The 14,524-nt window shown below is 37.1% G+C and overlaps 2 protein-coding genes across 2 annotated transcripts; one reads left to right on the forward strand and one right to left on the reverse strand.

Moving 5' to 3' along the window:
- Positions 1–335: 335 nt before the first annotated feature.
- On the forward strand, positions 336–8,835 carry LOC106436321 (vacuolar protein sorting-associated protein 8 homolog). Its single transcript, XM_048739188.1, has 19 exons — positions 336–1,823; positions 1,901–2,209; positions 2,339–2,578; positions 2,659–2,758; positions 2,829–2,986; positions 3,062–3,695; positions 4,109–4,173; positions 4,255–4,356; positions 4,455–4,597; positions 4,808–4,863; positions 4,997–5,646; positions 5,723–5,913; positions 5,998–6,304; positions 6,756–7,049; positions 7,122–7,231; positions 7,381–7,717; positions 7,788–8,183; positions 8,279–8,498; positions 8,586–8,835. Exons 1-19 carry the CDS (start codon positions 471–473, stop codon positions 8,615–8,617), a joined length of 5,697 nt encoding a protein of 1,898 aa, XP_048595145.1. The 5' UTR covers positions 336–470; the 3' UTR covers positions 8,618–8,835.
- A 2,237-nt stretch (positions 8,836–11,072) lies between these two features.
- BNAA09G52000D lies at positions 11,073–13,027 on the reverse strand. Its single transcript, XM_013867380.3, has 6 exons — positions 12,868–13,027; positions 12,531–12,660; positions 12,315–12,460; positions 11,946–12,228; positions 11,666–11,832; positions 11,073–11,570 (listed from the first exon to the last, which is right to left on the reverse strand). The coding sequence occupies exons 1-6, from the start codon at positions 12,890–12,892 to the stop codon at positions 11,434–11,436; spliced, it is 888 nt and encodes a 295-aa protein (XP_013722834.1). The 5' UTR covers positions 12,893–13,027; the 3' UTR covers positions 11,073–11,433.
- Positions 13,028–14,524: the final 1,497 nt, after the last annotated feature.

Raw genomic sequence — 14,524 nt, forward strand, 5'->3', positions numbered from 1 at the left:
CAACAATAATTCATTGTCTCCTAATGGTTGACCTCCATGTTCTCTAGACAAATAACCCGTCTTTGATTCCCACTTGATACATTTTATTTAATTTACATTATTAATTCGGGTATCTATCGAATTTCGGGTTTGGGTCAGGTCGGGTCCAAGATCCGCGGGTCCTCTGCAACAAGACCCGATAGAGTAATTTGATCGGGTCGGTTCCTATCCGAACCAGGTTTTTTCGGGTCGGTTTCAGATCGGGTCTTCGGTCTGGGTAAAATGCCCAGACCTAGAGATAATTATGCTCTAATATAAATAATTAGAAACCCTCTCCCTCACCCAGAAGTTTTCATTTCTTAACTTATTTTTGTTTTTTTTTTCTTCTTATTAGCTCGTTTTTTTTTCTCAGATCATCGGCGGTGACGAGTCCGTCGGAGAGAACCAATCGGGTACTTGACTCAACAGAGACTAAGAGAAAGTTCATCAATATGAAGAACTCCCACGTGGAACTCGATCTCGACTCGTTTCTAGTATCCGACTCCGACTCCGAACCCGATTCGGATCCTTCCTCCGTTCCCCACCGTACAATCGACGAAATCCTCAACGCCTCCAGCTCTTCATCTCCCTCTTCTTCTCCACCACCATCTCCGCCGTTACTCAGAGAGCAGCTTAACCGCCGGAATCAAAACGATCCGAGTCGCCGCCCTCAATCTGAATTACTTCGCGGATTCCCCAGCGTAACCGATCCGGCGCGGCGGAATCCGGCGCCGTCTACTTCATTGAGGCAGTTGCCGTTGCCGTCGCTGTTCGCGGGAGTGAGGTCCAATGTGAAGCCCGGCGCGGCGCTTGCGGCGGCTGTGGCTGCTTCCAGATTGGTGCCTACGCCGCACGCCGCTATCATCAAGTCGAGGAGAGCTAGTAGTGCCAGTAGCGAGTTGCTTTTGAGCGGCGCTGGAGAATCTAGTTCGAATCAAGATGAAGATGATCACGAAGTTTTATCATCAAATGGTGATTCTGCTGGAATTGAGAATCCTTCTTTTGATAGAGAATCTCGCTTAGAGGATGAGGATGATGGAGTTGTAGTTGCAAGTCAAGATAACGAAGCTAAAGTAATGGAAGTTCAAGCTAGTGATATTGATGATTATGAGAAAAACTCAAAGCCTGACTTAGTAACTTCCTCCTCTGGTGTTGATGTTGAAGAAGAAGTCTCTACAGAACAAGAGGGGATGGCCGCAACGGAAGCAGGAGATGCTGACGCAATGCTTGTAGCTCCTTCTGCGGAGTCTTTAGAGTCTCAAAATTTGAATGAAAATTCTGATGATGTTAAGGTAAGTAATGATGAGGAGTCAAGTGATGGCGATGTTAATAAGAATGATGCTAAAGAAGAGGAGGGAGGTGATGATGCTTTTATTCCTGATGATGGAAGCTCAGTGTCCGGCATTTCGGAGCTTGTAGAAGAGAGGATTGAGGAGATGGAAAAAGAGAGGATGAGTAAAAGGGAGAAGCTAAAGTCACGATCTTTTAGGAAGCAGCTTGTCTTGGCTGAAGAGTTTGAGAAGAAACAAGCATATACTGGTTTGCATTGGGAGGAAGGAGCTGCTGCTCAGCCAATGAGACTTGAGGGTGTTAAGATTGGTTCGACGAATCTAGGTTACTTTGATGTTGATACTAGCAATATCATCAGCCGAACGATTTCATCGCAGGCATTTAAGCGAGACCATGGTTCTCCTCAGGTTTTGGCTGTTCATTTGAATTTTATTGCGGTGGGTACGTCCAAGGGGGTCATCGTCGTTGTACCTAGTAAATATTCTTCTGATACTGCAGATCAGATGGAATCAAAGGTTGTCTACAATGTTACTTATGTCTATTTATAGGTTATGTGCTCAAATTATTTACATTTTTGTTTACAAAATTGTAGATGATTTGGCTTGGTTTACAAGGAGAAAGATCGCATTCTCCGGTTACCTCAGTTTGCTTCAATCAGCAAGGGGGACTCCTGCTAGCTGGGTATGGTGATGGACATGTTACAGTTTGGGACGTGCAGAGAGCGTCGGCAGCAAAAGTGATCACCGAACACACTGCACCAGTAGTATATGCGTTTTTTCTAGGCCGGGATTCTCAAGGCTCTCGCATATTCAAAGTAATTACAAGTGACAATAAGGGTGTTGTTTTCAAACATACTTTCTCCTGGACTCTGCTGTTGAATATGTATACAGTAAAAACGCAGGTAAATTTAGTTATTTTTTTTTGTAAACTCATGTTTGCTTATGATTTTGTGTCTGTTATAAACGGGTGTCTTGTTCAGCCTTACTGACTTTGATGAATGGGTTTGTACGCCTTGTTTTGGTTGCATCAGTGTCTTCTCGATGGACAAAAAAATGGAATGGTCCTATCGGCATCACCTCTTCCTGATGAATATTTTGGAAGCTCCTTGGCCTCTTCTAAGGCGGGTAACACTGCAACTCCATCCAGCAGTATAAGCAGCATGGTGGGGGGTGTTGTTGGGGTTGATTCAAGTTGGAAGCTCTTTAATGAGGATTCGTCAGCGGTGGAAGAAGGGGTTGTCGTATTTGTAACCTATCAAACTGTACTGGTGGTAAGGATTCCATATATATATTTTTCATATTCAATGTACCGATTACGCTTCTAAAAATGAGCCTCTTCTGTTTTGTACAGGTAAAGCTCATTCCAGATCTGGAGGTGTATGCACAACTTCCTAGGCCTGAAGGGGTTCGGGAGGGTTCCATGCCATACACGGCCTGGAAATGTTCAATGGGTAATCATGATTCTTCTCCCATTAAAACTGTGTACGTTGCTTATACTGACCTTGTTTAAATTTTTTGCAGAAAACTCTTCTAAGGAGGCTAAAGATAGGGTTTCGTTTCTTGCCATTGCCTGGGATCGTAGAGTTCAGGTTGCCAAGTTGGTAAAATCAAAATTAAAGGAATGTGCCAAATGGTCGCTTGACAGTGCTGCTATTGGTGTGGTTTGGCTGGACGATCAGGTTTGTATACGAATATAGATAAGTATCTAAGCAAATGCATATTCATGAGTTCTCTGTTTTTCTCTGCATACTCAGTTGCTGGTGATCCCAACTGTGACGGGCCATTTATATCTGTTCACAAGAGATGGTGTGGTAATTCACCAGACAAGCTTTTCTGTGGATGGTTCTTCAGGGAATGACCTGATTTCTTATCATACGTACTTTACAAACGTCTTTGGAAATCCTGAGAAAGCTTATCACAACTCTGTGGGTGTCAGAGGGGCTTCAGTATACATTCTCGGGACTGCACGTCTTGTTATCTCCAGACTTTTGCCATGGAAGGAGCGGGTTGATGTTTTAAGGAGAGGAGGTGACTGGATGGGTGCTTTTAACATGGCAATGTCACTTTTTAATGGGCAAGCTCATGGAGTTGTTGACCTCCCCAAAACTGTGGACGCCATAAGGGAAGCAATAGCACCCAGTTTAGCAGAGTTGCTACGTTCCTATGTAGATGAAGTATTTTCTTATATCACAATAGCATTTTCCAGTCAGATTGAAAAGAATGGAGTAACTAATGAGCCAAGCAGTGGAACCAATAATGTCAATTTAGAGATAGAAGAACAATACAATCGTGTTGGTGGTGTTGCCGTTGAATTCTGTGTTCATATTAACAGGATGGATTTGCTCTTCGATGAGATATTTTCCAGATTTGTGGCTGTACAACAAAGAGGTATATATTTCAGATATATATCCATCAACTCCCTTATTTGGTGCTACGTTTTATCAAGGAAGGGATTTAATACCATTCCAACTATTTAAATGTTTCAAATATGACTGAGACTAGTTACGTATAGGTTATCTTGTTCGGTTTCTTTCTTCTCTTAAATCCTTAAAGAGCTTTAGTCTACCGATCTTGGAATAGCTTATGTTGGTATCCCCTTTGTTTAGTGCCATTTTAATAATGCATAATGCATACACATACACACATATGTTTTGCTGCGTAACATGTATCTTTTCCGTTACTTTTTTTTTAAATTCTTACAGTAGTGCAGCATACACGTGCTTTGGAACCTGCTGTTCTTTTTGCGCACAAGTGTGATCTTGGTTTAACTGGTTGTTGACTATTAACTTCCTTGTGTCTAGATACATTTTTGGAGCTTTTGGAGCCTTATATTCTAAAGGATATGCTTGGATCGCTTCCTCCAGAGGTATCTTTTTGTGCAGTTATAAGTTATTTCCTCAAGAGTTTCGTGGTATTTGTTTTGTAATTTTTCTTTGTTTCATCTCAGACTATGCAAGCTCTGGTAGAACATTATAGTAGGAAAGGATGGCTACAAAGAATTGAGCAGTGTGTTCTTCACATGGATATTTCTTCCTTAGATTTCAATCAGGTCTTTGCAGACAATTCCACGTGTCCGTTTGGTCTTTTCTTCAATAAGTTGATGTAGTATTATGGTTGAATATTGATATTTTCCTCATTGGTACTTAGGTTGTCAGAATTTGCCGTGAGCATGGGCTTTATGGGGCCTTACTCTATCTTTTCAACAAAGGGTTGGATGATTTCAGGTCACCTCTGGAGGAGCTTTTGATTGTCTTCCGGAACAGTGAGAGACAAAGGTCTACAGCCATTGGGTATGTTATGTGAATTCGTTGCACTTTGTTCCGGCTGATAAAACTTATGTGCAAACTGAACTTGAGCATAAGGTCTACAGCCATTGCATATATGCATATATCTAATTGCAATATTTTCTGTATAACGCAACATAATTGGTTACATAAACGAAGGTATAGTGTGCAGCATTATTACTGACGAGTCTTTTTTTCCATCTGTTTCTTATTCAGGTACCGAATGCTTGTTTATCTAAAGTACTGCTTTCTTGGTTTGGCTTTTCCACCAGGTAGGATTCTACTATGGTTTCACTGAATGTTTTGATCTGCAATTGACTTAGTATATTATCCGGTGATAACCTATTAAATTATATAGTCATTTTCCTCTCACAAACATGATCTTATTTTGGGTTTTATCTGCAGGGCATGGAACCCTGGTTCCTACGCGCTTACCATCCCTTAGGACTGAGTTGATTCAGTTTCTACTGGAGAAATCAAACTCCCACGAATCTAGTAGATGTGTATCATCTCCACGGATTTACTTGAACCTCTACCATCTGCTAGAGTTGGATACTGAAGCCACTTTAGATGTCCTAAGATATGCATTTGCAGAAAGTGAAATGGTAGATCATGAGACCCTTTTGCTGGAGTCTGGTGAAGTAAGTTTCGAGTCCAAGACCGATGGCAGTATCCCGGAAGATAGATGTAACGATATGTTGATCCAGAATGTGATAGAGGCCCTAGTTCATATTATTGATGGGGGCTTTAGTCAACTTGATGAATCTGGGGATCCAGATGATTCAAAATCAGATAAAAAGTGGCCCTCTAAGGAAGATACGAGTCATCTATTTGAGTTTGTTGCATATTATGCAGCACGTGGAAGAGCTAGTATTCCCAAGAGCGTATTGGCACAGATTTTAGACTACTTAACATCAGATCACATTCTTCCGACTTATAACATGTCTCCTAAAATGAGAGAGAACCAATTTCTAAACCTTCTGCAAGCCGTACCGGTGACTGATTGGGATGTAGCTTATGTATCTCAGCTTTGTGAGAAGGCACATTTTTATCAGGTATCCTTTTGGTAGACTTACGATGCTCACTCTGCAATATTCTCCTTAATCTCTGTTTATGGTCTTTAATTTTCAGGTCTGTGGCTATATTCATACTATTGGTCGACGGTACGTTGCTGCTTTAGAAAGCTACATGAAAGAGGAAGAGGAACCCATACATTCGTTTTGCTATGTGAACAAGATGCTTTCGCAGTTGAATGGGAATGAATTCACAGCTTTTCAATCTGCAGTAATTGATAGGATTCCTGAGCTCCTTGAATTGAGCAGGTAACTAACTATAGGTGGATTTATTCTTCTATTGATTAGGTATAGTGGACTCGGATAATATTTGAATGTCTGGCTTTTTTGCAGAGAGGGAACATTCTTCCTGATCATTGATAATCTGAAAGACAACATCACACGCATTCAAGAGCAGCTCCATTCTCATCCAAGAAGCATGTTCCTTTATCTCAAGACTGTCATCGAGGTTTACTTGTCTGGGAGTCTTGATTTTTCTCGTCTAAGAAAACATGAAGCGGTGGACAGTTTGGGTGAAAACACTAGAAGGAATATACCCAAAGAGGCTGAGCTTTATTTGGAAGGACTTAATGGCTTTCCCAAATTCATTCAAGATAATCCAGTCAATGTGACTGATGACATGATTGAGCTTTACTTGGAGGTATAGCACTTATGAAAACCATTTCAATTGAATCTCTCTCTGCTGTCTCGATTTTACCTTATCAAATGCATTACTTAAATCTTAATGGTAACTATCTAATAGATATAAGTTCTCTTGGAAGTCTGCCTTGTGGAAACTTTTTTTTTCTTTTTTGCTTTGTGACTAACTACAGAAGCCAGTGAGCACTTGTTAGGTCTGCCAAAGTATCCTTTACCTCTTTAATTGTGATTTTGAAAATGTTTTCAAATATTCTGCAGAATTTGCATGATTGTAATTTCTTTGCTAATATTTCAACGTATATTTGTTTGGTTTATATTACCTTTCCTGGCAAAGTGATATGCTTGCGAGCTCACAGCTTGTTCTTGATTGCTCTTTTTTATATGTGTCCTTGGGATTATTTGGAATCATCCCACTGTTTCAGTGCTTATGATTCTTTGTTTAATTCTTACAGCTATTATGCAAGTATGAACCGAAGTCAGTCTTGAGATTCCTCGAAACGTTTGACAACTACAGGGTGGAACACTGTCTACGCCTCTGCCAGAAATATGGAATTGCAGATGCAGCAGCATTTCTCTTGGAGAGGGTCGGTGATGCAGCAAGTGCTTTGTCACTTACACTCTCTGGACTCAGTGAAAATTTTGTCGCGCTTGAAAACGCAGTGGCTTGCCTAATATCAGAACTAAAGTTGGGTGCTAGCGAAGTAGCCACCTTGGAACAATCCAACAGCGCTCTAGAGTTGAAGGAGGTCCGTACATTTATTAACAGTAATAAAATTCGCTCTCTGTTTCGCTGTCTGATGCTGTTTCTAATCCTTCAGGTAAATGACATACAAGGTGTTCTGCAAGCCTGTATAGGATTGTGCCAACGCAACACTCCTCGCCTTAATCCTGAAGAGTCAGAGATTCTTTGGTTTCGCTTTCTTGACACGTAAGCCTGATCATACATCTGATAATACTCACTCTCTTCATATATGCATTTAAAATCATGTTGGAGTTAACTAGCCTGTAGCGAGCACTACTAGCTATTTATTGAGGCATATGATGATCGTAGTTTCGCCCCCTTCATGCTCCACGCAGTTTCTCAGAGCCTTTGATGGATTCATATCGGGAACCAAGGACTGTCGATGAAATAAACAAAGGCACTTCCAGCGTTAAATCATTGGAACTGTGTGTAGATGAAGCAGTTGACACAATCAAGTGGAGGATTCCGCGATCTAATGTCGCCGGTACACATATCCTGAGGAAGCTCATGTCTCAGTTTATCAAAGAGATTGTTGAAGGAATGATAGGATACGTTCGTCTTCCAACAATCATGTCAAAACTTCTTTCTGACAACGGTACTCAAGAGTTTGGTGATTTCAAGCTTACAATACTGGGAATGCTTGGAACATATGGCTTCGAGCGGAGAATACTGGTATGTGTGTACAATCTCTTAGTTGGTTGATCTCTCTTCAGATGTTTTATTAAAACTATTTTTTGGACAGGATACTGCAAAGTCTTTAATCGAAGAGGATACATTCTACACCATGAGTTTACTCAAGAAAGGTGCTTCTCAAGGTTACGCACCCAGAAGTTTGCTTTGCTGTATATGCAATTGTCCTCTCACCAAGACGTTCTCTACTCTTCGTGTACGTGTTTTCAACTGTGGCCACGCAACGCATCTGCAATGTGAAGTGTCGGAGAGTGAAACATCTTCATCAGGTTGTCCTGTTTGTATGACCAAGAAGACCACACAGAGTTCATCAAAAGGTAAATCATTCTACTTAGACTATGGACTGATAAGCACAGTTTCTTCAAACACCGGCACTTCACAACGCGCTTCGCCTTACTCTTATGAGAATGAAATGATCGATCATTCTCATAGCCAGCAAATATCACGAGTAAGCAACCTCTCCATAAATAGATGTTTTGTTATAACTCAAAAATAATAATAATGCATAACAGTAGACCTTATTGTTATCGTTTAACGCTGCAGTTTGAAATGCTAACCAAGCTACAGAAAGATCAGAGACTGGTACAGATAGAAAGCTTGCCTCGATTAAAGCTGTCACCTCCTGCTGTGTACCACGAGAAAGTGAGCAGAGTCTCGGGTTTTACACCGGGAGAGAGCAGCGGTAAAGACTCGAAACCATCCCAAAGTGGACTGATGAGTAAGAAAACGAAAGCAAAAGGATCTATCTTTCGGCCAAGACTTGGTAAGTCTTTTGCTTTTGTAGACCAGTAAGAGTATGGTAAATGGGACTATGATTGACATTGATGTTATGTTTTACGACTGTGTTAAGCTTTTGGAAAGGAGAAGACGAGCAGAAGATAAGGAAGTTTTTGACCAATTTGATATCTGAAACCGGTGCGGCCTAGTCACAGCAAACTTGATTGGCATGAAGGACACGAGAGTTGTTATGTGGTGAGACTTTTTTGTTCTGTTGTGTAATTAGAAGAAAACATTTAGTGGAAGGTAACTTTATTTGACTTCTTGATGTATTGTATAGTAGTTACCAAAAGAGTAATAAAATTTACAAGATACTGATGTTTGTAACTAGTTGTTGGACCAGTTGTTCAGCAAAAGTAGTGCGATCTTGGTGAACCAATGAATTACAGTAAGCCGTTGGGTCTTCTTGCACGTTATGTGAGCTCATCATTACATGATATGCATAGTTTCTTGTTACTTGAGATCTTTATGGCAAGAACAATAATTAGATATAAAAATGGTTTTGAAGCCGACGCTCAAGAAACATCAATGATAGAACCTTGCTTCCTCGTAATATACAAAACCGTGGAAGTCATGAGATCCCGAGCCAAGCCAATCCGAATATACAAAACAAAAAACTAGTGTTTTAGTTTACCATCGCAACACTTCGAATAAAAAGTTATGCTAATTCTAAATATTTTCTCAATGATAGAACCTTGCTTTCTCGTAACATAAATTGATTTTTTTAACCACATAAATTGATTTTGACGTAAGAAAGAAGTAGCTGATAGATTATTTAGGCTAATCTTTCGCTTTACCTTTAGCTTTTTTGGAAAATAAAGTTACTTTTAGAAGTTAATTTTCTTATTAATCAATAATGACATTTATATGTTTTAATACAAGTTAATCATAACCATAATACAAAAAAAATATAGAAATGAAAATACTAAAACATAATTCATAAACTAAAACATAAAAACTCATTAACTAAAATATTCTAAGCAAACTACAATGCGGTGTCTGGTGGTTTAGTGGTAGACGGACTTTGGAATTACTAAGCAATCTGGATTCAAAAATACCACACTACACTTCACCCCGTGACCACGCGAATATGAGCTTATTTTAGGGTACATTTGAATACCCGGAGTGAGAATCTATCATTACGCTGCACCACTTTTTTGGAGATTATTCAGGACTTTTTCATAGACACGGAATACTATAAAGTTAAAATATACATATATATATATATATATATATATATATATTCTAAGCAACCCTAACCATTGTGAATTTTTATTTGTGTTTGACGCATTTTTGATGAAATTTTATTCATCCTGGTCACACAATATGCAGTGTTTTTCAGTGTGCTGCCTTCTTATATAGGGTGTGTATTATATAAGTATCTTTAAATCGGGAAACTAAGTTCAAGAATTTGATCACCATTTTCGGTTTCAACTAAGGATTCTTAAGTGAGATGAATCATTTCAGGTTCAAATGACGAGAACTTGGTCATCCTCCAAGTGATTTTGTTATCTCAATTAAGCTAAACCATTCAGCTGTTCCAGAGTCAGCAAATTCAATCCTATGAAAGCGTGACACCACGAGTAAAACAATAAATAGTCATTACAAGACATGACATGAGCCAAGTGAATGCTATTCTCATGTCTATGTATCGTGAATTAAACGCTACTGAGAGATTCAAGATTGATAAGCCTTATACATCGCATGTTTAGGGAATATATCTAGTTTCGACAGCCGACCCTATCCTGAAACCATATGCATAAAATAAATTCCACATTTTTTTATACGTGTGCTTAATATATAGAAAATATGGAATGTAAAAAAAGAGAAAGATATATTATTGATCATGCAGATCCTCATAGGAAGATTTGGCATCATGCAGTTAGATAGTGATTTAATATATAAAGGGTAAGAATCAAACTTTGTCAATTGGTTTTGGAGAAGACTTGTCAACAGTTTCATGAGCTTTGTAACAAGACCAGAGATAGACGATCCTTTTAGCAAACGATCGATTGATTTAGGTTCTTATATTTTTGTAATTTTAGGGTTTTTTGATAGAGGAATATATTTAATACTCTTTAACTGAATTTATATATACATAATATTTTTTTTTCATAAAAGATGTTATGAAATGAATAACAGGTAGAGAAAATGGTATTGTATTATATGAGAATTGACATATCACGAATTATAATAACAAAAGAATTATAATAAAGAAAAATAATTAATAATATTGTAATTTTATAATATTCATATTATCCATATTTTTGTATTTAATTGACATTGTTAATTTCTCTGTTTGTTTTGGTTTTATCCACGTTTGGATAAATGGGTAAAATAATGAACTTTTTTTTTTGAAACACTGGGTAAAATAATGAACGTATTCACCATTATAAAGCTTAGCATAAAATACATCAATTAGTTCCCAGTTAATAAATATGTCTTTTCCTTGAATCAGATATCATTGTTTAGAGTTGAAGGATTCAAGTTGATGCCAGGAAATATCTGAAGTCTTTTTTAAGAAAACCACCAGGAGAACTTTGATTATAAAATGAAGAAATAGAAGAAACTGATACACACCATATATATTAGTGTCTTTTACACACTATATATACATGTTTTATCAATTATCCATATTCTTAAACTAAGTTTGGACTAACAATAAATTTATCCCGAAGAATAACTGACCGTATATAGTTTACATGAAAAAATAAAACGTTTCTGGTTCTAGTTTCCTTTGCTAGGACATCGGCGTGAACATTTAGCTCTGGGAACGTTACACACCATATATATAGCTCTTCGTATCTTTGATAGCTGGAAGTTCTCCAAAAGTATATTCTCCGGATCTTATTCATTACATTATATCACTTATTGGTATAGTAGTTCACAACATGACTTATAAAAGACAAGACGCTGCCGAGTTAGCAATATGTAGCCACAGAAACGACTTCAAAATCAACTCCCACGTACAGCTTATCATTCACCAGATAAGGTTCAACAAGTTTCGTCAGACACATGAAGTCTGCAAAGCCCTTAGATGTCTCCAACCAACCCGAACCTAAAAACAAAGAGCATTATACATAATAATCTTTTTTCAAGAATTATATAAAATAGTATTTAAAATTGAAAAAAAAAATCAAGAAACATCCATACATGTTTTCTCAACATGGTTGCGGTTAACTTGATCCAATACCCTCAGCTTAAATTTTGCGTAAGTCTCTGTCTTCGACGCATTGTTTATGAACCCTTCACCTAACAGATATACAGAAAATGATTCGTCTTTTTCCTCCTCAAACCCTCTTGGATGAACTTGAATTCTCCTGATCAAGAACTCACACACAACATGCAACATCTTCAGTACGATATACATTTTTTTATATTTATAATTTGTGTAAAGAAAGTGAAATAAAAAAAGAAGATAAGAACTGATCACCATTTCCTGTTTCCAACGACAAATTCATGAGAATGATGAGCCTTCTCAGGGTCGAAAGATGAGAACCTGGTCATCATCCAAGTGACTTTGTTGTTGAGAGGCTTCTCAATTAAGCTAAAACATTCAGCAGTTCCGGATTCGGCAGGTTCAATCCCATGAAGCTTGACACCACACATACAACTGTCTCCAATAAGGTACCCGTTCCTCTCAAGATCAACAAGAGATATTAGTTTTGGATTCCCCTTGCCAGTCGGTTTTGGATGGATACCGAATTCTCTGTGGCCTGCAACACAACACATCAACATATATATCGACCCTAGATAAAATATACACAAAATATATGTATAGGTACTATAGAGAAAGAGAGACCAGAAGATTCCCATTTTTGCTCTAGTTGACTGACGACAAAGAGTTCATATTCGATCTTTACATTTACCGAAGCTTGGCTCATTAAGAAGATAGAGACATAATGACCACTTGCATTCTTACGCCCATTTGGAAACACACGAAGTGTCCTGGTTTCATATCAACTCAAGAAAGGTTAAAATGTCTTCTTTTTAAAAAAAAATGAGAAAGAAAGCTCACCATTTGTGACCACCGAGATCGAAAACAGATGAATTGACCTTTTCGAGTTGGTACTTTTTGAACAACGAGAAGTTGTCTATCTTGAACAAATGACTTGTTCTGTGACGTGATTTGAACACTCTCACCATTTCTGTGAAGAAAAGATTAGATTAAAACTTGGAACTAAAGAGCATGCACAATGGGCATATACCCAAAAAGTATTTCACATTTTTTATTAATACTATTTGATAATATGATTAAGTTTTAATTTCAGAAAATAATGAACCATTATTAAAGTGACACATGACAACAAAAAATTTCGTATTTTTTCTTACAAGAGAAAAAAATATTTATTTACCTTCAATGGGTATTGGTCGCGACATTGTAGCGCAGCTGCAAATGATATGGAACTGATTCTTCAGTGAAGCCTTATAATTATATCTGAGGATGCAAGTCTATTACTATTAGCTATATTTATAGGCATTACAAGATGCCATATCATATTTTCTTATGTTACCATTGTAGTCCCACTCCCAACAATTATATCGAATCTAATTAACTAAAACAGTATCGTGGATAACACGCTACAGTGAGATTCGATACTATAAGAACCATGCATGTTCATACATCTTTTGGGCATATATAAGAGCATGATTAATGAAATTTTTAGAGTTGATTCTTATTTAATAACCGGTTCTTAATTTTTTTACTTAAAAGTTAAGAGATGGTTTTTTATATTCCGCTGATAATTTCAACCTTAAAAACCTTCGTTAATATATATTCACGTTGAATTATCTATTCATTTTTCTCAAGGTTTTGTTTATTTTATTCGTTTGTTGGCGCGTTTTACTGTTTTTACTGCTTTGAATTATTCAACAGATGGGCTAGTTGATAAGAATCTTATGGTGTCTTATGATATATTCACGTGGAAGTATCTTTGTTTTCTTTCTGATCAAAGACTTTCATTGGAATTATCTATTCACGTGGAAGTATCTCTTCTTCCATTTTTTCTTATGTCGGTTCGATATAAGCGTGATCTCTCTTATAGACTATAGTAGAGTGTATACGTTCGGTCAATTTATTTTTACCGATAGAATTTTGGGGTTAATAAATACTCTATTAGAAGGAGGTAACGATGGAGTCTTTATCTTATAGTCTTTTTTTTCTCTTCCTATGTCATCTCTAGAAAATCAGTTTTAAATTTACAATGAAGCATCACTAAGGAAGTTATATCAAATTTCAACAGGGTAAAATCATATAGATCAAATTAGAATTTTTCAGTTCATTTTCACTAAATTTGTTTCGCTTTGGATTTAGTTATGTTTTCATTCAATTTAAATATATGTAGAAAAACAATCAATATATAAACTTATAAACTTTTGTTACCTTTAAACATAATGCACCACAATTAGTAAAATATATTTGTATATATATATTGTAATTAAGTAAATAGCTATATATGTAGACATTACGGGACCAGAGCCAAGTGAATGTTATTCGCATCTCTGTATCGTGAATTATAAATCGCTACTTTAGAGAACATATCAAGAATTTCGACAACCGGCCTTATCCTGAAACCATGCGATAAAAGATTCCACATTTATACGTGTGCTTAAATCTTATAGAAAAGAGAATAGTAAAAAAAAAAAAAAACTATTGAGATCATGCATGTTCTCAAAACTGGCCATGAACTAAAATCTCGTTTCAGTTCTTGAAACATCAATTTATACACTAAATTTTATATTTGAGTTCATAATTAATACCTTGGATCACACAAAAAAAATTACTAACATGTAGTATAAGGATTTATGAACAAAATTATTTTCTTAGACATCTAATTACATAAGGCCAGGTCTAGAAATCTTCATCTTATGGAATTTTGTAAAATAGCCAATTATTTTCCTGTGTAAAAAATACAACCCAAAGCGAAATAACCAAACCAAAATTTGTTGTTCCTTGAGTTTCATAGTTAATTAAATCACCAAGTATCAGAGAAGTTTAAGAATGTACTCACA

Source organism: Brassica napus, chromosome A9 (assembly GCF_020379485.1).
Source record: "Brassica napus cultivar Da-Ae chromosome A9, Da-Ae, whole genome shotgun sequence".
Lineage (NCBI taxonomy): Eukaryota > Viridiplantae > Streptophyta > Magnoliopsida > Brassicales > Brassicaceae > Brassica > Brassica napus.